The sequence below is a fragment of the Poromitra crassiceps genome (assembly GCF_964638095.1).
Source record: "Poromitra crassiceps genome assembly, chromosome: 14".
Lineage (NCBI taxonomy): Eukaryota > Metazoa > Chordata > Actinopteri > Beryciformes > Melamphaidae > Poromitra > Poromitra crassiceps.
The window spans coordinates 41,217,337-41,242,626 of record NC_139633.1 but is presented as its reverse complement, the minus strand read 5'-3'; the positions used below and the strand labels follow the sequence as shown (position 1 = coordinate 41,242,626).

Below are 25,290 nucleotides of genomic sequence, written 5' to 3'. Positions count from 1 at the left end.
TCTTAAAGCTGTTGTAAAATCACTGTAAATCTCAGCCTCACGGGGCTTATTGCTTTTATAAAAAGGTTACTACATGTAGCCTACCTGCTCAGGTTTGAGCAACAAAAAAAAGCAATATTGATAACAAATAATCGTTCTTCCGCCAAGCAATGTAGTCCTTCAAGCCCCGCCCCCTCCAGTCAGTTCAGCGTCCGCACGTCATCTGTGCTCCTTGCTATACACCAAGGAGCTATACCCGGAAAAACAGTGCAAGTTAAGGACTTAAAGGGGTGACTGTCACCTAATGGTGACTAGTTTACATCCCTGTAAGTGACTAACATTGGACTAACAAACACCTTCCACTAATGATAATAGCTACCCATATTAATACAACAGTGCATCTTTGCACAAAGCTCTCAGGTTTAAGGTAGCCTACCTCGGTTTAAGGTAGATTTAGAACAGATTAAAAAAATGCGATTAATTTGCGCTTAATCGTGATTAACTATGGAAATCATGCGATTAATCGCGATTAAATATTTTAATCGATTGACAGCCCTAAAAAAAACCAATCCGGTCTTTCATTCCTGCGGTAGTCTGTTGCTTTAACTGGACTCTGAAGTGGACTGTGTTTGTTTGAAGACAGTAACAGGAGAACATGCATGCTATATGTGTACTATACTGTAGGTGTACTTTGCACATGTATGTAAACACTATTAGGTTTCCACGGCGAGGCAGGGTCAGGATGTAAATATGCAGTGCAGTGTTGCAACACTGGACTCTGGAGCACGCACACATGCACAAGCACGTGCACACACAGGCACGCACAAGCACGTGCACACACAGGCACGCACAAGCACGTGCACACACAGGCACGCACAAGCACGTGCACACACAGGCACGCACGAGCACGTGCACACACAGGCACGCACGAGCACGTGCACACACAGGCACGCACGAGCACGTGCACACACAGGCACGCACACAGTGAACTTGACCCTAGCATGTTGAATTCATACAACAAGAACTGATCATGTAATTTGTCAAATTTACCGTGTTTTTGTTGCTTATTGTTAATTTGCTTATTTGATGGATTTCCTTGTTTTGTTGCTTGTGTGTATGTATGTACTGTATATATATATATATATATATATATATATATATATATATATATATATAGTTCCATGTTCAAAATAAATAAATAGCATAAAAACATAATGTAGTAGTTGGTCAAAATTACGGATGGGATGATTCAATATATCGCAATACAAAAATGTGGCTAAATGTGAATAATCTTTATTACAGTAGCTCCATTTTATTCTGCTCTAGCAATCACAAATGCTCCAGCCATAGTCAAAATGTAACAAAATGTTCCTAGAAATAATGAAAGTATGACTATGAAAATATGAATAAAAACTGTTAATGCCTGATAATTTTACGTGTAAATGTGACGCCCAGTCAAATATAATAATTGCTGCTTCGGCGCTTAATGAGATCATGTGTAACATGACTGTGAGGAGGAGCAGTGTGGATAGTATGTGTTGTAGTAGGATGTAAAGGGTCAGTCCGGACAGTTTCTAAGCTCCTGTGTGGTTTTCAGGGCCTGGTATCGACGTTCCCGCTCCTGACATGAGCACCGGCGAGCGGGAGATGTCCTGGATCGCCGACACCTATGCCACCACCATGGGATACAACGTGAGTTCCAGCCCACATTCCTTACTTGGATCTGTTAAAAAAAAGTGAAAAATATACAAATTGTAGCGGTGAGATTAACACGAGTGACTAATCCCATCATAAGAGAAACACAGACATAAAAACCTTTTCCCCACATGCTAACACATGCTAACACATGCTAACATACAGCAATCATTCTCAACACTTTTAATATCAGGACCCATCCTTTAGTCCACATTAGAGCCATGGACCCCATCTGTTGAGATGTTCTCTCTCAAACTCAAATCTGGGAATAATTTTATGCTTCCGCTGGCGATAGCCGTGTGTATGGAGGGATTATGTTTTCGTGTTCGTCCGTCCGTCTGTCCGATGCTTGTTAACGAGTTAACTCAGGAGCGCCTTTTGACAGGATTCCTTCAAATTTGGATCAAACATCCACTTGGACTCAAGGATGAACTGAGTAGATTTTGGTGGTCAAAGGTTAAAGTTCAAGGTCACTGTGACCTCACGACCGCTCGTTTCATGCTCGTTAGCGCGATATCTCAGGAATGCCTTGAGGGAATTTCTTCAAATTCGGCTCAGATGTCCACTTGGACTCTACGATGAAGTGATTAGGTTTTGAAGGTCAAAGCTCAAGGTCACTGTGACCTGTGACCCAGTCAGTGTTGTGACCTCATGACCTCCCGTTCCATCAAGAAAGGGGGGCGGGGCTAGGCAAAAGGGGCCGTACATAGCTAGGGATAGGAAGTCGAGTTGGAATTCAAGGGGTGGGTAGGGGGAGTGGCTAGGGGGTGGGGGATGGGAGGGGGCGTGGTAAGGGAAAGGGGCGTTGCTGGGGAAAAGGGGCTGTAGCGAGGGAAAGGAAGGTCGTAGAGAGTCGGGGTTCGAGGTGTGCGTAGAGGGAGTGACTGGGGGGGGAAGTGGGTGGTTAGGGTTAGAACAATTTTCCATGTTGAAAATGATTAGCTGTGTTGTTGAGGTACCCCCAAACATGGCTGGATGGCCACACCACTGTGCTGTGGGCTTCAAGGTATTTGTGCTCAGAGTCTGGACAGAGATGGATGTAGACTGCTGACTTGTTGGCGGAGGCAGTTATTTCTAGTTTGTCATTAGATATGATTTTGTCCCGAATTCCTGTTCTAAATAGAGAGATAACAGAGAAACTGCTCAAAACAGTAATTTTTTTACATTCTTTAATTGTGTTAACTTCTTGTTAATTAAATAATGATGTTTAACAAATAATTAATTTGCTGGGAACCGCCTGGAACCGCCTCAAGGACCCCTGGTGGTCCGCGCACCCCACGTTGAGAACCACATACAGATGCAGCATATAGATGCAAAAAGCTGCTCAAAATGAAAGCATTTGATTTGGCCTGTGCTGCTGTAGTCTCACGTGGAGGAGCAGCTCAGTGCTAACAGGAAAGTGCTAACAGGAGCAGCTCAGTGCTAACAGGACAGTGCTAACAGGAGCAGCTCAGTGCTAACAGGACAGTGCTAACAGGAGCAGCTCAGTGCTAACAGGACAGTGCTAACAGGAGCAGCTCAGTGCTAACAGGACAGTGCTAACAGGAGCAGCTCAGTGCTAACAGGACAGTGCTAACAGGAGCAGCTCAGTGCTAACAGGAAAGTGCTAACAGGAGCAGCTCAGTGCTAACAGGAAAGTGCTAACAGGAGCAGCTCAGTGCTAACAGGAAAGTGCTAACAGGAGCAGCTCAGTGCTAACAGGAAAGTGCTAACAGGAGCAGCTCAGTGCTAACAGGAGCAGCTCGGTGCTAACAGGAAAGTGCTAACAGGAAAGCTACAGTACAGAGCTGCTGTCAGAACCAAACCACAAAACGGGAAGAAAATAACGGTTTGTCGTTTGACGCCTGTTTATTTCTGACATCATTCAGCTGGGTTTGAACGCGCTCCAGGACCTGAGGGCCACTGACTCACTCAACAGAGGAGTAACACAGAAACCAGGAGGAAAGCGCCAGGCAGCAGTGATTCACTGAACAGCCTGAAGGGGCATCAGTCTCATCATTACCATAAGACTCATAATGACGACCACAATGATCACCAAACACAAATCAAACCATGCAGATTCAGTCAGCTGTTGATTACCAAAATGCAAAAGTAAGAGTTTGACTCCAAAAAGAGATGCAGTTGAAAATATTCTCGTTGCTAATTAAAAACAAAACTGATGGAACAACTTTAAAATGATCAGCAATCTTAAATCTTAACCCGATGATTTTAAAGATGGCTGTAGATTTGAATTAGAGACATACATTGTAGCATTTTTTTGTGTGTGCCTAAAATCGGCCATATATTTTTGGAACGAAAGACGATTGGTTGGCATTGGAGCGTTGGTGCATTGGTTTCTTGCTGGGTAAACTGCCTTCTTATCTGGCTGATAAAGTCATTTAGGTGTCAAGACCTCAAACCACAAATCAGCTCTTATCTGTGCACAGTAGCATTGATAGAAGTGATTTACAAGGCGGACTCTGTGTCTGATAACTCATATCTGGAGGCAGGCAAGCATGAGACACAGATCTGATCATTTACAGGTCTTGAAAGTTACAGAGTTAAACACAAAATATACAGAAGGTTTTGAAATAGGGAAAAAAAATCCAATCCAAATATAGATAATTAGGCAGTTTGTAAAGCCACTGTCAATTAATTTGTAGTTAACTACAGTCCTTGTACCCCGTAGTTATACTATAACTACACTCCTTGTACCCCGTAGTTATACTATAACTATACTCCTTGTACCCCGTAGTTATACTATAACTACACTCCTTGTACCCCGTAGTTATACTATAACTATACTCCTTGTACCCCGTAGTTATACTATAACTACCATCCTTGTACCCCGTAGTTATACTATAACTACACTCCTTGTATCCCCTAGTTATACTATAACTACACTCCTTGTACCCCGTAGTTATACTATAACTACACTCCTTGTACCCCGTAGTTATACTATAACTACACTCCTTGTACCCCGTAGTTATACTATAACTACACTCCTTGTACCCCGTAGTTATACTATAACTATACTCCTTGTACCCCGTAGTTATACTATAACTACCGTCCTTGTACCCCGTAGTTATACTATAACTACACTCCTTGTACCCCGTAGTTATACTATAACTACACTCCTTGTACCCCGTAGTTATACTATAACTACACTCCTTGTACCCCGTAGTTATACTATAACTACACTCCTTGTACCACGTAGTTATACTATAACTACACTCCTTGTACCCCGTAGTTATACTATAACTACACTCCTTGTACCCCATAGTTATACTATAACTACACTCCTTGTACCCCATAGTTATACTATAACTATATGCTTATTTGCGGGCTGTATTCTAAAGCGTTACCATACATTTCTACCTACGCTGTTCATTTCCCTTCTGATTGTGTTTGGCGAGGACGAGGAGTTGTCTCTCCCTCCAGGCTTTACACTGTGTTGACATTCGTTGCCATGGTAAAAAAGGAAGTGCGTTCTCGTTGCTGTATTTCCCCGGTCCTCCACTTCCTGTCTGCAGAGTGCTGGGAAACACCAGGCACCAGTTAATAAAGGCTTGTGTGTGAGTCTGAGAGCACTGTCCTGTGGGTGTATTGAAACCATAGACATACATAATATGGACGTATCTATCCCATTACATTTCTTCTACCTGGCGGAGCTCAAACGGTGGCCATCACCATCTTGATTTTTCGTCAGCAGAGTGGGAGGAAATGGGTTGAGTCCTTCCGCACCTCACGTAAGATGGGAGTTTCCCAGAGCCGCAGCTCCGCCTGCTATTGGTCCGTGATCGGCAAGCTGCGTGATCACTGAACAGACGATCTGTCAATCACCCCCTTTTCTATCATCTATTTTACTCCAAACGGCCGAGTTATATAAAAAAATGACCCCCCTACAGTTGTTATGAAAAGGTGAAATTAGCTATATAGACCAAAACCGTGTTTGGGTCCAGGCTATATAAAGATGTTTAATTACTGTTACAAACTTCACTGATTAAAACCCTTTGAGACCGTAGCAGTGATGCAGGGGGGCTGGCCATAGACTTCTTATACAGCTTGTCAACATTGGAGTTGCGCGCACATCCTGTAGGCAAAAAGCCGTGAGCCCAGCATTGACAGACACTGAGAACTGTGTAAAATCCCCGCTGTCAGGACTGCTCTGTGCTCATCTGCGACACACAGTTAGATTTTAGTTTTAAAATGCAGTTCTCGGCTTACTGCCACAGCTTATCGCCTAGTGCTAAGCAATGTTATGCATCGAAATTAACGTTGGTTAATGGGATATGTCTTACAGACCCATACGCACTGGCGCTGTCAATTGGCCAAGCCTAGTGGCCAGCAATACATATCGTGCATTCCTTTATAACTGGGGATAGCGTAGATAATTATTCTGTAACTTGCAAAGATATATTGTTATGTTGATAATGCACACAACTCAATAATGACATTATGTAACGTTACTTGGTCGTTAACTAACCGCGCGATGTGGCTGAGCAGCCTACAGTTTCAGGCAGCTTACCTGATTATGAAGAGCACTACAAAGTCGGGCATTTTTAATGATGTCCTCGTTCCAATCAGTTCAACTCAATAATGACATTATTTAACGTTACTTGGTTGTTAACTAACCGAGCGATGTGGCTGTTACTAGCAGCCTACTACAGCTTACCTGATATGAAATGAGCGAGCACTGCAAAGTCGGGCATTTTTACCGATTTCCTCTTTCGGCTTGCAACCAAAGACACCTACAGTTAGCATTAAAAGCAGTATGAGTTGACGGGATTCGGTAAAACTTTAGTCCTTGCTTTGTTGATAGTGTAACAGACTGTTCAGTGTTGTGTTGTGTTCTATTGCGTGTGTGCGAGGCTGTGTATGTTCCTTCGAGTTGCGTAGAACAGGATATGTGGGGAGAAGCTTGTTATAACGTTACAGCCTGGCTCTATCGTTTATTATTTTATTAACCAAGTGTGAATAGGCGGACCCGAATACTCTGCTACAATAGCTTTCCGATTCTGGCATCCCACTGCACAACACGAAGACATGTCTTGCTCGAATAGTTTTCGGGCCACTGGAAAACTACTTGACAGGGCTGCGTGGAGTCTGTCTTTCTCCCTCCGTCTTGCACATCTGACGCTGCTTGTTGTCATTGTGACGTAGGCGTATAAGGGGTCTATTTGAAGCCAGATTTAGAGATTTTAATTATTCCGTTTTAACCATCACTATTTGCTCCTTTTCTCACTCACTCCCATGTCACCACCTGCTCTCCCTGCAGGGCTTGAAATTAACTTGTTTGATCACCAGCCAATATGGCTGCTAGATTTTAAAGTTACCAGCCAATTTGAATTTCCACTAGCCAAAATGTTTTTCTTGAAATAAACCAGAATATGAGTGCCACTGGGTTAATTTAAGCTCAGGCTATCGGGCTTTTCTTGTGGCAAACAATATTATTTTATTTTATTTTTGTATTTTTTATATAATATAATTGCTATTTCATCTCTTTTTGTTCTTTTTAATGAAGCTCTGCTTTTGAAGTATGAAAAATGCTATTCTCCTTATGTTCATATGCGGGGGTGGGCCAAATTCTTCCGGGTTGGGTTAACACTTCTGGCGGTCACGGCGCGAAATATAAAAACGTCAGACAGTTGTTTTTATAGCGGACAGTGCAGGGGGTAAAACAAAGAACGTAGCCTACTACTTTGAGCTCGGTACACAGCAAGCAAGCGGAGTATCCACTGTTAGCCAGGTCAGATAACGTTATCGTCGACAATGACGAGCACTTTCTTGTAAAACATACCTGGACTCCAACAAAGAAAGCTTCAGATAGTTCTCTCTTCTCCGAGCGCAGCTCGAGCCACTAACGTCTATAAGACCCGCAGACGTTAACGTAATTCCCTGGAATGCGAGAATTAACGAGCCAGTTACATGGCGTTGCATTCTTAGACATTGCCTTTTATTTGGTATGTTACATACAATTGGCTAAATGATTAGTTAATTCAGAGTTAGATGATATTGGAGCAGCCAGCCATTTTCTTTTTCTTTTTTTTTGCCGGAAGTCGTCACACGACCACACAACCGGGTCAAATGGGCGTGGCTACATAAGGTGAATAGAAATGGAAACGAAACGTATTATTGTTGCTGTAATTATTATAGCACAATACGTTTGACAATAGAATAAGCGGATGTTCACTCACCAGTCAGTGAGGGAAGTGAGATGGGACAGGATGAGGCTGTGGGGCTTGTTTGTATTGGCTTGTGGCAATCCTGTAACCTGACGCTGCCAGATGGACGGTTTAGCTCCACATTACGTTTCACTAAACCAGTCGATCTGGGAATGCAGTAACCCGACCCGCTGACGGAGGTGGGCACTTTTTCCAAGCTACTTGGCAGGTGATTGGATGACCCATCTGTCTATCACCGCTGGTGGGTGTTAACTTCAACCAATCAGATCGCCATGCCTCTGACGTCACGTTTGCGACCGGAGGAAGGTGATCTGATCTCCGTGGTATTCATTGATTGAGTCCTCACCGTCCTCATCGTCGTAATGTCGCCTTCGAAGCATGACGTTAGATTATAACGAACTAGTTGTGTGGTTTAGCCTTCCCAAATGTTGAGGGTCGTTTTTTAGAATTTAATACATAGAATTGGGAACGTTACATTCAATTTCATTCAGACTGCCTGTCACTTCCGCGGCGGCAGCCATGTTGACGAGTGAAAAGAACGGTAACTTTATTTTACAGGTACCCTAGTTACATATGAACTATTTGTAATTACACATGAACACCAAATGTAATTACGCAGTAATTACCAATAGTTCTAAATTACATTCATATGTAGTTACATTGTAGTCACAGTCACACTGCAGTCACACTGCAGAAATGCATTCACATTAATCAATATTGCCTGTCTTTCAAGCTACAACTAACAAAGTATCAACATTTTCCCCCAAGTCTATGCTTATAATAACAAAGCTAGGAAGTGACAACTACATCTGGCTGACATACAGTTATCCTCCCAAACTCCACTAAGAAAGTTGGAAAGCCCTCGTGGCTGAGTGGTTAAAGCCGCCTGCTTTGCAATCTGAAGTTCAGTGGTTCGAATCCACCACTGGCTTTTAGCTATCTCTGTCCCAGGCCAGAGCTTCTTTACAGGTCCGGTACCATGTAACTACATATGAACTACAGTTGAATAGACTCACTCCACTTTACAGGTCCGGTACCTAGTAACTACATATGAACTACAGTTGAATAGACTCACTCCACTTTACAGGTCCGTTACAATGTAACTACATATGAACTACAGTTGAATAGACTCACTCCACTTTACAGGTCCGTTACAATGTAACTACATATGAACTACAGTTGAATAGACTCACTCCACTTTATAGGTCCGGGACCATGTAACTACATATGAACTACAGTTGAATAGACTCACTCCACTTTACAGGTCCGTTACAATGTAACTACATATGAACTACAGTTGAACAGACTCACTCCATTTTACAGGTCTGTTACAATGTAACTACATAATGAACATCATTTATAACTATTGGTAATTACTGTGTAATTACATTTGGTGTTCATGTGTAATTACAAATAGTTCATATGTAACTAGGGTACCTGTAAAATAAAGGGTTACCAAAAGAACTACAAAGACCATGTACCCACTACTTGCCCAGACGAGCCTAAGCCCGCCTAAGGCTGCCGCTGATTCGTCGGGCCGGCATGGTTCGGCCAATCATCTTAACTGCCTATGCATGACAAGATGGATTACGTCGAGAGAATCTCTTTTGATCTCGCGAGGTTATCCATCTTGCAAGCAAGGTTAGCAATCCTGAGGCACTGGTCAAGAAGATGTGCAGCGGTCAGTGTGTTTCTGTCCTGCGGGTGTTGATACAGTTCATTATGACTCACACACGTATGTACTGTACTGTATGTACGTGTGAGGAGGAGCAGTGCACGCTGCTCTGCAAGATACCGCTTTTTGTTTGGAGGGGGAGGAGGGAGGAGCTGCACGAATGGTATTTTGCATGTTGCGTTCAGGTGCAGTGTAAAAAAAAAAAAAGCAAGATGCGACTGACCAATGTTTAGAAGGGGAGAGGGAATTTTTACTATTATTATTATTACTATTATTTTTAAATCAATGCCACACAGTATTTGGGGAGCCCTGCCTTAGTGGCATTTGTTTGAGCTGAACATGTCAATAACCCGATGATCTGAACGTTACTTCCCACCATCTACTTTTGGGCCATGACCAATTTCTTGAGAGGCTTTGATTCATAGTCTGGTTTTATGACGGATGGAACTGGTTGCTCCACTAACTTCCATGGAAACTTACCAACATGAGATATGGCACCTGTTACCACCAGAGACTTAGAACAAGTCAAGTGGGATTTCATTGACTGGCACGTTTGCCATCTGAACAGTCCCAGGAGTCACATGGCCTGCCACCCATTGGTTAAGAAACAATGGTTTACACAAGAGCAATTTAGAGAGAGAGAGTGGCGTCAGCGGAGGACCAAAATGCGTGACACATTAGCCAATGAACAGCCAGGAAGGGGTCTCGCGCTACTTTTGAATGCTAAAATAAAGCTGATAATGTACAATTTGATTAAAAAAAATGTTTTCAAAGTACAACACAAACTGTCTATTTTGCTGCAACTCGACAGTGCTGCTTTAATCCAGGACCTTACTTCCTGGAACTCTTGAGAGTAAAAAACTGGTTCATTGGAGTGAATGGAGATGTACACGGCTCTGGTTTACACTGGCTCCAACAAAAGAAGAGATGCTTTTCTTTCCAGTGATACCAAAAACAAACATTTGCTTTCAGCGGATCTGAAATCACAGAGGAATTTGCATTTGATGTTTGCACTGATTGCCAGAACTTTACTATGAGCCAGACGAGATGTTTTCCCCCATTTTTATACCCTTTTCTTTTTTATTTGCACATGTTCACAATCCAATCTGAAGAGTCCATTGAGCCACTTTTGGGCTGCATCCCCCCACTGGTCTAAACTGGATGGCTTCCTCTGTTTGTCTATGGGAAGCCGTGTGTGTGTGTGTGTGTGTGTGTGTGTGTGTGTGTGTGTGTGTGTGTGTGTGTGTGTGTGTGTGTGTGTGTGTGTGTGTGTGTGGGTGTGTGGGTGTGTGGGTGGGTGTGTGTGTGGGTGTGTGTGTGTTCCTTCCCACGGGACCTTGAAAGTTTGTGAATTTGAAGGGGGAAATCAAGGCCTTAAATGTTTTTGAAAATAAACGAGTCATTGAACGTGCTTGAATTTATATATTTTGGGCAAGAATAAATATCATATAATAATAATACTAATAATAATATATAAGTTATTATTATTATTAACAGCACATTTATGAAGTGTTGACATATTCAAGCCTCTCTCTTCTGTGAGTTTTTGTAAAACCTGCTAGTTCTCAGTGTTGTAACAGGAATTCTTCTTGATCCATGTCTCTAGCTGTGCTGTGTTGGGTTCTTCTATTTGAAGGATTTGGGCCTGGAAAGTCCTTGAAAAGTCGGTTGCAATGTTTAATAGCTAACAAGCTTAATAGGCTTTATGTTACAAAGTAAATCCAACATATACCTGATTGCTTTTCCTTAAAGGACCCATACTTTGCTAATATAATGTATTATTATTTTATTGTTGGCCTCCACTAGAGTAACTTATTGCATCATTCATAGTTTAAAAAACTCATTGTTTATCTTGTACTGGCTCTCACGGCCCCCTTCAGTTCACCCTCTGTCTGAAATGCTCCGTTTTAGTCTTCTTCTGCGTTTTGCTGCGGCAGGGAATAAACCCGCTCGTCGTTTCCAGTCTTCCTCCTTCCTACACGTTATAGCCAGACACAAAGCTACAATGTCTGTCTGTCTGTCTGTCTGTCTGTCTGTCTGTCTGTCTGTCTAGATAGATAGATAGATAGATAGATAGATAGATAGATGGATAGATAGATAGATAGATAGATAGATAGATAGATAGATAGATGGATGGATGGATGGATGGATGGATGGATGGATGGATGGATGGATGGTCATGCATAACAGAATTTGAAACAGACAGGCGATCTCTGCTTTGGCTACCAAATTTGGTAGTTGTAATTATATCAACGAGCAACGGATTGTCAAAACGAATTTGACCATCGATGAAGCAAAGGCTACACAGACCAAACAATAATGAGGACTTGGGGAAGTCAGCAAGTTGGACTGACGTTACAAGTTCTGAAAATGTGTGTCTTCGTCATTCCAGATATTAACGCGATATCGGTTGTTCATTATGTCTATGAAAGGCAGCTGTGCTGCTAGGCTAACATATAGCAAGTGCTAACGTTACTTAGCTGGTAAGTAGCGCTTCCCAGCAGCACATTGGTACAACCGATGCTGGAATGAGACACATTCTCAGAACTTACCACTTAAGTCCTACATCCTGGCTCACTTCCAAGTCGTCTCCTTGTTTTTGCGGTCTGTTATCCGTTATTCCATGAGACTACTGTTGTGTTAGTGTTAGTCCCAGACAGCCAGGTTGAAGAGAGCCTGGTGACGCGGGGTTAGGTTGTCAAGGCAACAAGAAAACTCACTGACTTTAAACGACTGGACACTGCTTACAGCTACAGCTTTTAACCAGGACTTCTATCAGGAAATACTAGATACTCAGATAAACACAAATAAAGTGAAAGGCAGATACGGCCGAGACGAGTGGGAACTAGCAGCATTACTGTGGGCAGTGTACTGGAGCAATGTCAGAACAGGGAAGGGAGGGGCGGACAGATGGGTGAAGGCTAGGGCGCGCGCGCGCGGCCGGCCCGGGCTATGCTTGGCATCACCAGGGTAACAAACGTCCTACCTGACGTCACCTAGGACTTTGGCTCTCGCACAAATCCCGTACCATCTCGTCTACGAGACTTCATGGGGGGGAGGGGGGGGTTCATGGGGGTAACATTCAAACACCTTCACCTATTTATTTGAAGCTTAGCCCACGTTTAATATGACCACCCAAGATTGTAACAACATACAGTATATATGATACAAAATTAAGAAATGCATAATATGGCCTCCACTCTCCTGACTGCTGGTTTCACTGGGGAATTGTATTGTCTAATGTTACGTATGATACATTATTTAGACTGTGAAGATGCATCATTGAAATCAGACCAGTGAGCTCTTTCACCTGACATTCATGTTTAACGGACAGAATGACACAATCCACAGGCCTCCACACAATGAACTTGGACCAAACTATCCAATTAAAACTATCCAATTAAAATGTTGCGTGGTGGCCAGAGTTGATGCTCCACCCTCCTCTGTGGGTCTCTTCATCGGCCCATCTCTCTCTCTCTCTCTCTCTCTCTCTCTCTCTCTCTCTCTCTCTCTCTCTCTCTCTCTCTCTCTCTCTCTCTCTCTCTCTGTGTCTGCAGGACATCAACGCCCACGCCTGTGTCACCGGTAAGCCCATCAGCCAGGGGGGCATCCACGGCCGCATCTCGGCCACCGGGCGAGGAGTCTTCCACGGCATCGAGAACTTCATCAACGAAGCCTCCTACATGAGCCAGCTGGGCATGTGCCCAGGCTTCCAGGACAAGACCTTCATCATCCAGGTACGCACCGTCCCACAGGTGAACTATAAGACCCTCATCATCCAGGTACGCACCGTCCCACAGGTGAACTATAAGACCCTCATCATCCAGGTACGCACCGTCCCACAGGTGAACTATAAGACCCTCATCATCCAGGTACGCACCGTCCCACAGGTGAACTATAAGACCCTCATCATCCAGGTACGCACCGTCCCACAGGTGAACTATAAGACCCTAATCATCCAGGTACGCACCGTCCCACAGGTGAACTATAAGACCCTAATCATCCAGGTACGCACCGTCCCACAGGTGAACTATAAGACCCTAATCATCCAGGTACGCACCGTCCCACAGGTGAACTATAAGACCCTAATCATCCAGGTACGCACCGTCCCACAGGTGAACTATAAGACCCTCATCATGCAGGTACGCACCGTCCCACAGGTGAACTATAAGACCCTCATCATCCAGGTACGCACCGTCCCACAGGTGAACTATAAGACCTCATCATGCAGGTACGCACCGTCCCACAGGTGAACTGCAGAGGCGATTCATCGTTTTTGCTTCTTCATGTGGACGGAGAGATTTTCTAAAACACTGTCGGTGTGGAGAGTAAAAACTGTTGTCAAAAATATCCGTGTACAGATGGACTAGGCCTAAGAATATAAAAAATAATCCCAAGTTTTATGAGGAAGAAATCTTTAAGTGAAGCATAAAAAAAGATTGAAAAACTGAAGTGACGCTGGAAGTGTCGTTGAAAGGTAGAACATTCAGAACAGATATCCTCCTCCCCCTCCATCCTAGTTTCTGCCCTCTGAAGGCCTCTGACCACAAGCTCTGGAGCCATGAGTCACGGCTGAAGAGCGTGACTGGTCTGAACCACCGTAGCCCTTCAATTACAGTAACAACCCTGACAACACACGGCTTTAATTACACCACATCTTTATTTCTTTATTTACTTCACTCAGTGAAACTGGATCTCAGATCGTCTCATTCCAGTGAACAATCCCTAATCCCAGTTTTCTGACTCTATACCCAGTTTATTAGCTGCTAGCCTCTAACCCTGAAGCGTCATTGATACTTATTAGAAGGTGTCGCTCAGCACATGGTCGCAGATGAAAAAGAAAGTGTCGCTCATGGTGTTGCATTTATACTTCAGTGAACGTTCGCCTCGGTTCAACGGTCACGTGACACTCGAACGCTATAATTGCAGACAGCCAAGAGAAGAGAGGCAATGGAACGCACAGTGAAACCACCTCGGAGGCAAGATGTAACGTACTTGGCTGCATCCGCATATAAACGACACACAACCGCACAACTCAGCTCCTCTCTCTCTCGGAAATTGGTCACGATGTTCTTTGTGATTTTCACAAAGTTCATTAATTTCAACCAAAACAAGGGAGTCAAGCGCGCGTGCCGTCTATATAGTGCGTAGGTTTGTGTTCATGCGAATTGGCTAAAAGGGGGTGGGGGCAAATTTAAAAATGCAGGGTGGCAGAGGCAGAGTAGGGTGGGCTGCCTCTACCATCCTGCATTTCTGAAATCCACATTATGTGGTCGCAGCTATTGCGAATTTGCGCTTGTTTGGATCCTAAATAAATAGTTCAGCCAAAAATGACAATTGTGTCATCATCTCCCCCTCATGCCAAATGAAACACAGGTGAAGTTAGCTCCTCCCCCTCATGCCAAATGAAACACAGGTGAAGTTAGCTCCTCCCCCTCATGCCAAATGAAACACAGGTGAAGTTAGCTCCTCCCCCTCATGCCAAATGAAACACAGGTGAAGTTAGCTCCTCCCCCTCATGCCAAATGAAACACAGGTGAACAAACAGGGAGGTTGCCAGCAGAACTTGGTAGCAGCCTTCCTCCAAAACTTCTGAAGTCAAGTAGTAAAATTCCATTCCAGCTTCTTAAATGTTAATATTTGTTTCTTTAGTCTTCTAACAGTAAACAACTGATTCTCTTTGGGTTGTGGACTGTTGGTCAGGACAAAAGAAGACATATGAGGATGTCATCATGGGCTTTGGGGAAAAAGTGATTGACATTTTTCACTATTTTCTGTCATTTTGTCGACCAAACGACTAATCAACAGATTAGTCTATAATGAAAATAATTATTATTAAAATAATATGATAGAGAACCAAAGTGAACGTCACTCTAGAACGTCACTATCATGTTTGTCAATGTAAGAGAACTTTGCAAGTCAAGAAAGTCACAGTTTGTGGTAAAACTGTCGCACTATGTCAGTTATAAATCAGAAAGACTACGCACAACCAGTCGCATAAGTGACGTCTCTCCTGCCAGGCCGTGTTGGTGTTGATGTGACGTACAGTATATTGTGCGACACGAGAGATGTCGTCGATTGAGCGTTTTCATACAAAACTAAACGTTACGTTTCAGTTTCAGGACAAACTGCGACTTTCTTCACATGCATGGACCTCGTGGCACAATTCAAACGGGATCAGAAAAAGTATCGTCTCTTGCCGTTCACCACCATTCATATTTCTCTCAGACGCTGGTACGCATGGTAAGCCCCCGTTCACACAGGACGCCGAAGCAACGCTCAACCGAAGCTGTACTAACCACGCTGTACCCACAAGTTTCATTTAGGCGTCCTTGTTAACAGGCGAAGCCGTTCACATCACCCGTGCACGCTGACACCGTGCTGAAGCCACGCTCAAACCACGCTGAAGCGATCACTCAGGCCTGACGCCGAATTTCCAAGCGTGACGCTGAAGCCGTGAAGCATGAAGTCAAATGGGAGCTGTGGGCGGGTTCAAGGCATGAGAGTAGGCGCTGAGAGGAAAAGAGAAGGCGTCTTAAACAGCTAAACAGTTAGTAGGCGGACAAGCCCGTCTTTTATTGTCACACGAACACACCAACACATGCATGCGGCCACAAACACACACTCATGCTGACGGTGGCCGGTGAAATTTGTCCTCTGCATTTGACCCATCCAGGCTTGTCCTTTCCTTCGGGGGGCAGGCCAGGAGCAGTGGTTGCTTTTTTTTCCCCCAGCGCCCGGGGACCAACTTCGGGTGTTGTCGTCACTGGTCGGATGACGATCTTCTGCATGTTTTTAGTGGGGGGTTATGTACGGAGGAACCCCCTGGGGAGCACGGGGAGAACATGCAAACTCCACACAGAAAGGCCCTTTCGACGAGATAACCCACCTGGGCAGTAGGCACTGAAGATATGGGGGGGAACACAACCCCAGCGCCCACAGCGTCCCAGGCGAGAATCGAACTCAGGACCTTCTAGCTGTGAGGCGACAGCGCTACCGACTGCGCCACCGTACCCCCGTGTTGTGTCTTGTGTGAACAGTAAGGCGTATGTTCAGCTTGTGCTGCTTCAAGCTTCAGTTCTGCTTACGTTCTGCGTCCTGTGTGAACGAGGGCTAAGGCAGGAAGTAACGTCCACTTTGGCTCTCTATAGTTATCATGGCCTGAGGTCCAACTCAACACTGCTGAAACTGTATTATAAACATCCAACATGCAGGAGTATCACTGCCTACATCTGAACTGTTTTTCTCCATTTCTTAAACATCGACTTCATGGAGATACAAGGTCTTGGCAGTGGCAGGGATCTGAACCTTGACGCTGTTCTCAAGTTATTAAAGTGCTGCGCTCAGCTGTATATTGAATCCTGTATATTGAATCTACTGATGGGACACCGGAATAATAATAAAACTGCTTTCTCATTTGCTTTTTTTTTGGCTTCAGAATGAGGCTTTTTTGCCTGCGTGGCTGAAATGCGCTCGCTCACTATATTACCGTCATTGTGTAGCACAAGGCAGTAAAAACCTTCCTTATATTATTTATAGTCTTAGTTTTACCTTAATGAAACAAAAGTCTAAGACACTTTTCTTCTAGACACTTCTGGTTTGTTTTTGACATATGACTGCACTAGGGGTGCACCGATCACGTTTTTTTGCCACCGATCACCGATTGCCGATCGCCTATGGGAAATATCTGCCCAACCGATCATCGACCGATCACCGATCACCGATCACCGATATATAAACTCCTCAAAGAAAGTTTGGAAACGTTATTTTAGGTCGATTATTTCTCCCCTTTAATAATACCAATTGGCATTGTATTTTATATCGTTGGAAAGCCTGATTAGTGATAGGGCTTTTTTTTATTTATTATTATTATAAAAAAATATCGGCAATCAGCCAAAATATCGGCAATCAGCCGATCGCATATTTGAGGTCAAACTCGGCCGATACAGATTGCTTGCCGATCGATCGGTGCACCCCTAGACTGCACCATTTTTGTAGCAGTTTTTACCTGTTTTCATTTGCTTGACCTGTGGATATATCTTGATTTCATTATTGTTGTTGTTATTATTGTTGTTGTTGTTATTGTTTATTATTATTATTAGTAGTAGTAGTAGTAGTAGTAGTAGTAGTAGTAGTAGTAGTAGCAGCCTTATGCATTGAGTGTATCTTCTTTGTGTCCTCAGGGTTTTGGTAACGTGGGTCTTCACTCCATGCGTTACCTGCATCGCTTCGGGGCGAAGTGTGTCGGGATCGGAGAGATGGACGGAAACATCTGGAACCCCAACGGCATCGACCCCAAAGAGCTGGAGGACTACAAACTGGTCAGTAGTGGAGAGAGATGACTGAATAAAGTGAATATGGCCTCAAACTGGTCACTACAGCTGTTTACTGAATAGAGCTACAAAGTGAGACTTAAAAATTCGAAAAGAAAATGAAAATATACATTAGAATATATGTATGTATATATGTATGTATATATATGTGTATGTATATATATATATATATATATATATATATATATATATATATATATATATATATATATATACTGTATATACCGTATATATATATACATATATATATATATATGTGTGTGTGTGTATATATATATATGTGTGTATATATATATATGTGTGTGTATATATATATATATATATATATAGTTACCACCTGGTTAATACTTCAGATAATTAAGTAAACGATAGAATAGAATAGAACACACCCACAGTGGAATGGCAAAAAACCCAAAATGCACCAAATCTTAAAAAGACAATCTCAGGCAAGGTCATGAGGCAGGAACAATCTGAGTTATTTATTTGCCCTTTAATGTGGTGAAATTAGCAGCTTTAATTCAACTGTGAGTGGATTGTTATGCAGTGTAGAGTATAGTAGCTGCAGCACACAGCAGTGTTAAGGAAGGGCAAGCGCACCACCTAGTGGACAGACAGCATCACAGCTACATTACAGCAAGGGATAATTCAGCCTGGCAATACCTCAACCTCCTGTTCTCCCTGTTCCCCCATTACTAGATCAGAATTAGATATTTTTTAATCTAAGACATGTGACCCAACATGGAAAAAGAGGTACTTGTTTCCATAGATTACATATCTCTGCATTCAGATATTTACTTCCGCCATGGAGGTAGTCTTCTAGTTAAAATAGTTTTGTATTTTCTGTGTACATACATCTACTGATGCCACTGGACACATCTTCAGTGATGTTCCTGGAATCATCGGGTGTTTCGGGTCTTTCAACATCACACACCCTCCTCCAGCTCGTGTCCAGTTGGCGAGCTACTTATGACTCCATGGCTCTCCTCTTTTGAGCCACAGCCATCTTGAGGCCTTCTCTGTGGTATTAGTGGTACTGCGGATGGCTCTCCTCTTCATCTCTCCCTTGATGTTCAAATGGCTGAAGGCTCTGATTGAGGAACCCCTGCATCTAACCTCCACTGGGAGACACCTCACTCTCCATCCAGCCTGCTGACAGTTGCTGGCCAGTCCTGCATACTTGGTACTTGGAGAGCTTCCTTTCAAAGGCCTCTTCCATGTGATCTTCCCATGGGACCTTCAGCTCCAGCAGCACAACTTGCTTGGTGGACTCGGTGATACAAGAACAATGTCTTGTCTGGTCACAGGGTGGTGGTTGGGGAAACCCAGCTGCCGTTCGAGGTCCACCGACAGCTGCCAGTCCCTTGCAGAGGTCAGGAGGCCTGCAGATGTTCTTTTGGTGCGTCTTGGTCTTGGCTGCTCCCCAGCTCTGACAAAAGCGATGGCCTGCTTGGAGGGTCAGGACCGCTTCGCCCACTCAACTCGTGTGCTGATGGCTTCAGCAATGGTCTTCAAGACCTGACACCCATGCCCTATATAATTATACTGTTGAGTTGGTGGTTGTTTGCTTGTGACATTTTATTCATTGTAGTCTGTCTCACTACAGTGGTGCAGTTGGTGCTAATTAACACATGGCAATTCTTCATTTAGGCCTGGTGTGTGAAACAGAGGCGGAGGAGTCCACCCTCATTGGAAGAGAGGGGTAGTGGATTGTGCCAAGTGTGTTTTTGAGTAGAGTGAAATGTATGAAGTTATTATGAGTGTCTTAGAATGTTGATCGGGACATTTGCCATATATGGAATTGCCATCTTGTTATTCAATGATGCCAATGTACGAAATCACAGAGAGTGTGGACCAAAGCAGCTCAAAAGGCAAAAGTATTCAAAGTGAAAAAACGGTGGAGCTACTAGGAGTATTTTTATATATAGCAATATTTAATGTGAAGTAATATATCTGTGTACAAGCAGTTACAAATCAGAATATATCTTCAAAGGTACTACGGGCAAACAAAACGCAACGCGTTTCAACCACGCAGGTCTTCCTCAGGCAATGTTAGCTGGGCGTCGGCCACCGCACCTGTGTATATAAGGCAAATACGTGGCACAAGTCAGTTGGGATGACGTATGGTGGGCAGTGCTATGACATCACAGTATAGGATGGGCCTTGTTAAAGCAACGGAGGATAGCAACATCATACACAAGTAATAATAAATATACAATAATAGTTACAGCAGAAAGCAGCAGACTATAGGCTATAGGCTATAAGTTATAGGCTAGGGAGGAAAAAGGGGCACAACTGAACACCACATACGGACCCGGATAACAATATCATAACTCAATACAACACCATTAAATAAACACAATTAAATGAAGCACGCCAGGTCAAGGTCCTCATTAAGTCCATGCGGGCTGACAGTGTTGAGTGTATGGATCCAGCGTGCTTCACGCTGTAGTAGAATCCTGTCCAGGTCCCCGCCCCTTGGGTGCGGTTTGACCAAGTCAAGTGCCCAGAACCGGAGATCAGAATCAGCGTGATTGTGTTGTACAAAATGTTCAACCATCGGGGCTTTCATGTCTCTGCGACGAATGGCACTCTTGTGTTCCGTTACGCGTGTGCGTAACGGACGAGTAGTCTTGCCAATGTACCACCGTGGGCAGGGACAGGAGATAGCATACACTACCCCCTGCGATGCGCAGGTGGTGAGGTGCTTGAGGTCGATGGAGACTCCGTTTGGGAATGAGAGGGATTTTGCTTTGTTGGTTTGGGGGCAACAAGAGCAGTGTCCACACGGAAAGTGGCCTCTAGGTGGAGGACGGGAATCGATGGTGGGTTGTGTGGAGATGGGGGTGTGGAACGTTTTGACAAGACTGTCCCTGATGTTTTGGTTCCTGGTGAAGGCTATCCTGGGAGGTGTGGTGAAGGTTTGATGTACTTGTAGCACTCTCCAATGTTTTAACAGGCAGCGTTTAATTTTGTTGGCTAGGGGAGAGTACTGGAGGGTGGCTGTGACTCTGGGTGGGGTAGGGTCCGGTATCTTGGGCTGTAGCAGAATGTCCCTATGTGAGTATAGGGCGCGTTTGTACGCGTGGGAGATGGGTCTCCGCCCATACCCTCTCTCATGGAATCTGAGACGCATCTGAGTGGCCTTATCGACAACGTCTCGTTTGTCACTGCATAATCTGCGAAGGCGCATAAATTGTCCCGTGGGCAGATTATCCTTGAGATGAGAGGGGTGATAGCTAGTGGCGTGGAGGAGGGTGTTCCTGTCTGTGGGCTTGCGGTAGATAGATGAGTGTAATTTATTGTTGTGTTTGTAAACAGAGACGTCCAAGAAATTAATCCGGTCGGGGTGATGGTCTATGGTGAAGCGGAGGTGGGGGTTCCAGGTGTTGAGCAGGGTATGGAATTCTAACAGTGATGTGGATGAGCCATGCCAGATCAGGAAGACGTCATCGATATATCTACGCCACAGGATGATAGAGCTGATATACGGGTTAGCGCTAGAGTTGTACACAAAGTCTCTCTCAAAAGCGCCCACGTATAAATTTGCTATACTGGGGGCCGCGGCGCAGCCCATAGCGACCCCCGAGGTCTGAAGATAATAGTCTCCGTTGAACACGAAGTAGTTGTGAACAAGACTAATCTCAGCCAGAGAGGCTATGAGCTCATTGGGGGGGTATCTGTTGTTCTCCCGGTCAGTGTGTGTTTGATGATCTCTATTGCCCCCTGTTGTGGAATGTTGGTATATAATGATTCGATGTCCATGGTTGCCAGTATGACAGATGACAAATCTATGTCTAGTTGGTCTATAATGCAGAGGAAATCAGTTGAGTCCACGCGTGAAGCACGCTGGATCCATACACTCAACACTGTCAGCCCGCATGGACTTAATGAGGACCTTGACCTGGCGTGCTTCATTTAATTGTGTTTATTTAATGGTGTTGTATTGAGTTATGATATTGTTATCCGGGTCCGTATGTGGTGTTCAGTTGTGCCCCTTTTTCCTCCCTAGCCTATAACTTATAGCCTATAGCCTATAGTCTGCTGCTTTCTGCTGTAACTATTATTGTATATTTATTATTACTTGTGTATGATGTTGCTATCCTCCGTTGCTTTAACAAGGCCCATCCTATACTGTGATGTCATAGCACTGCCCACCATACGTCATCCCAACTGACTTGTGCCACGTATTTGCCTTATATACACAGGTGCGGTGGCCGACGCCCAGCTAACATTGCCTGAGGAAGACCTGCGTGGTTGAAACGCGTTGCGTTTTGTTTGCCCGTAGTACCTTTGAAGATATATTCTGATTTGTAACTGCTTGTACACAGATATATTACTTCACATTAAATATTGCTATATATAAAAATACTCCTAGTAGCTCCACCGTTTTTTCACTATGATGCCAATGTACTAAATAATTGTATAGAATGAAACCCTTGATCTGTTGGTTCATTTTAATTGACTCTTAATTGTTTGCTCCATTTGTGGGAGGCGCTAATAATATTTAGCTGGCAAGCACCTTGTGAGTCAGCTCACTCTACCGTGTGCCAGGAAGGAATGCACATGACGGCTGGCTGGCCTGATAGCTACGACCCACATTTGGATGGGTTTAGCCTAGGCTAAGGGTTCCGGTTAAAGGTGATCTCTTCATGCTGGTATTTTGTCTTGTTTAAAACAACCCAAGTCGGAGTATTTTTCACTTTTGTAATTCTTGTCTATGCAACTCCAACATGTTAAAGCCTGGTTTCTCCACATGAAAACAACTGTGGGGAACTTGAAGCCTGCCTCTGCCTCGACCTTCTTCGTCTCCTGCTCACCTTCCTCACATGCAGCTTTCAGGGTTACTTTGTGGTCCTCGTGGGAAAACCTTGTGCCCACAGGAAACACAGTGGATGGACTTGGAAGCACTTGGTAGTTGGTACACTGCCTGAATAAGACATTTGATGCCGTGTGCCTCGACTTTCGAAAGCTCAGCCCAGGTCACTTTGCTCGAACGCATTCTTCCATCTTATCCAAGCGCCGTGTTGTTTCAAATCAATTCTGTTAGGATTTTTCGAGTCGATATATTTACTTTCCATAATATCATCATGGGGGGGGAGGGGAACGCAATTCTCTGTTATTGTTTTAACCTTTGATATAGGAAAAGTCATATGAGCAAGCCTGCTCCTTTCCAGTGACTTTTCCAGTAATAACATGGTAATTATCATCAATATCTTCAGTGAAACAGTCAATAAACAAATTTAGAGCAGAACAGCCTGTATGCTAATGATTCTTGATTGATTTTCAGTCTCATTAATGCACGTAGTTTGTGCTTCTATTAAAGATCGACTCAAATCTTTAGACAAAGTCGACCCAGAGGAGAGTGTAAAAGACTTTTTGAATACTCGTATACCTTTTATACCAGGATGAAACCTAATTAAATGAACCAAATTAAACCTAATTAAATGGAGTTAATGAATTGGAGAAACTGTTTTCTTGCCCCAGGCTAATGGCACCATCGTGGGTTTCCCCAACTCGACTCCGTACGAAGGAAACATCCTGGAGGCCGACTGTGACATCCTGATCCCTGCTGCCAGCGAGAAACAGCTGACCAAGAAGAACGCCCATAACATCAAAGCCAAGGTCACTCACTTAATTATGTTTTCATCTTTTCTATCACATTTATTTTTATTTCGTTCTTAATTTTGGTTTTCATTTCAGTTTAGTTTGGGTGGGTTTGCTCGTTTCAGTTGAGTTTTTAATTGATCAAAAATGTTTAGTTTTAGTTTTTTTATTAGTTTTAGTTGTATATAATTTGGGGGGTATTTTCTCATATTTAAGAAGTTCAGAATAGGTATTTCAATACAAACACAACACTTTGTGAAGGCTATTACCCATTGCTTCTGCGCTGTGCCAGGAATTGCAGCTAGGGATGTCAACTGATAACCGTTATCGGTTTAACCGATAACTGACCGTTTAAACGTTAACCGATTAATAGTACCAGTTAATCAGTTAAAAAAAGCTTTACTTTACCCCAAGTAATGGGAAAAAAAGGTTAATGCAAAAAATAAGCTATACAATCTATTTTGTTAAATAACTCATGCAGGCGATGTGCTGTGTAATTCTTGTGTATCGTCACATTTAATTGTCATCCTCTTTAATTAAGTCTCCAACCGCACCGCATGTTGAGCGTTGAGCAGCTTTAATTGATATCAAGTTAGTAAACGTTGCTCTTTATGATGACAGATATGATCGCCTCACAGCAAGAAGGTCCTGGGTTCGATTCCCGCCTGACACGCTGTGGGTGCTGATGGTGTGTCCCCATCCCCATGTCCTCAGTGCCTATGGGCCATGTGGGGTCATCAAAAAAGGCCTTTCTGTGTGGAGTTTGCATGTTCTCCCTGTGCCCCCCTGGGGTTTCCTCCATATAGGAACCCCCCCCCCTCCCACTAAAAATAGATGCAAAAAAAAAAGACATGATGGGCCCTATTCTCCCACAGGCCTTCCGCGCTAAAACGGGCCTTAACCGCAAAAAAACGTGCCTTGCGCCTGTTTTGGGACGATATCAACATGGCTTTACGCTGCCAAATGCGCTTTAGGCCGAATGGGCGTGGCGCAGTCCCAGAATGGGCCGAAGTGGGCGTGTCGGCGCTAAATACCGGCCTAGTGATATCTTCCGAGCTGGCCTAAATTTAGCGCCTTGCGCTTTTGAAAAGCAGGCCTATTCAGTGGGCCAGTCCCTCCCCTCTCTCCTCTGTCACCCTTCTCTGTGTCACTCTCTCCCTCTCTCCTACTGACAGGAGCAGGCATTGGTGTGCGTTTACCAGTTTATTGTGAAATAAATCCTTCCGCGTTGAGTTACTGTCACAAGCCTGTGTGACAACGCTTCCAGCCTGGGTAAAACAACTCCGTCCGTACCGCTTTGAGGCTGCAGGCAGTCTGACAGGCACAATACGACTGTCTCTCTCTGACTGCCTGTGAATGCCCCAGCATGCAATTGGGTACTCAATTTCGCTACTAAATAGCAACCAAATGAGGCGAAATAGATATAAAAGGTCGATCTAAAATAATGTGTAATGGTAACACAGCCTGCAATTGTAGAACATTTCAATATTGGACCAAATAAATCATCGAAATTAAAACACCACCCTAAGTGAAACATATATGTCCTCCTGGGCCTATATATATCCTTTGTCGATTTAACGTCATTTAGATAAGTGTCAGCGGAACGCGCTTCAGAACGCGCTTCTACTGTCATGTACTATGCTGTGATGTCCGCTCCAATAACTTGGCCCAACTTCACATTTAGTTTTACAATAAAAACACATTTATGCAATGACTTTACATAATGTAGGGTATATTTATGTGCATCATTCTACCTGCAGCAGGGGAGAGAAAACGATATCGTTCTGAACAAACTTTCACCAATATAAAATTAATCTCATCATAGCTGATGCCTTTAGAA

At 43.8% G+C, this 25,290-nt stretch overlaps 1 protein-coding gene across 1 annotated transcript in view; it reads left to right on the top strand.

Moving 5' to 3' along the window:
- Positions 1–25,290, top strand: part of glud1a (glutamate dehydrogenase 1a) — a 61,844-nt gene that overhangs the window by 23,249 nt on the left and 13,305 nt on the right. The window contains exons 5-8 of the mRNA XM_083651113.1: positions 1,577–1,671; positions 13,071–13,250; positions 17,697–17,834; positions 23,331–23,468. Coding sequence (XP_083507239.1) covers positions 1,577–1,671; positions 13,071–13,250; positions 17,697–17,834; positions 23,331–23,468 — 551 coding nt within the window. The remainder of the gene's footprint in view (positions 1–1,576; positions 1,672–13,070; positions 13,251–17,696; positions 17,835–23,330; positions 23,469–25,290) is intronic.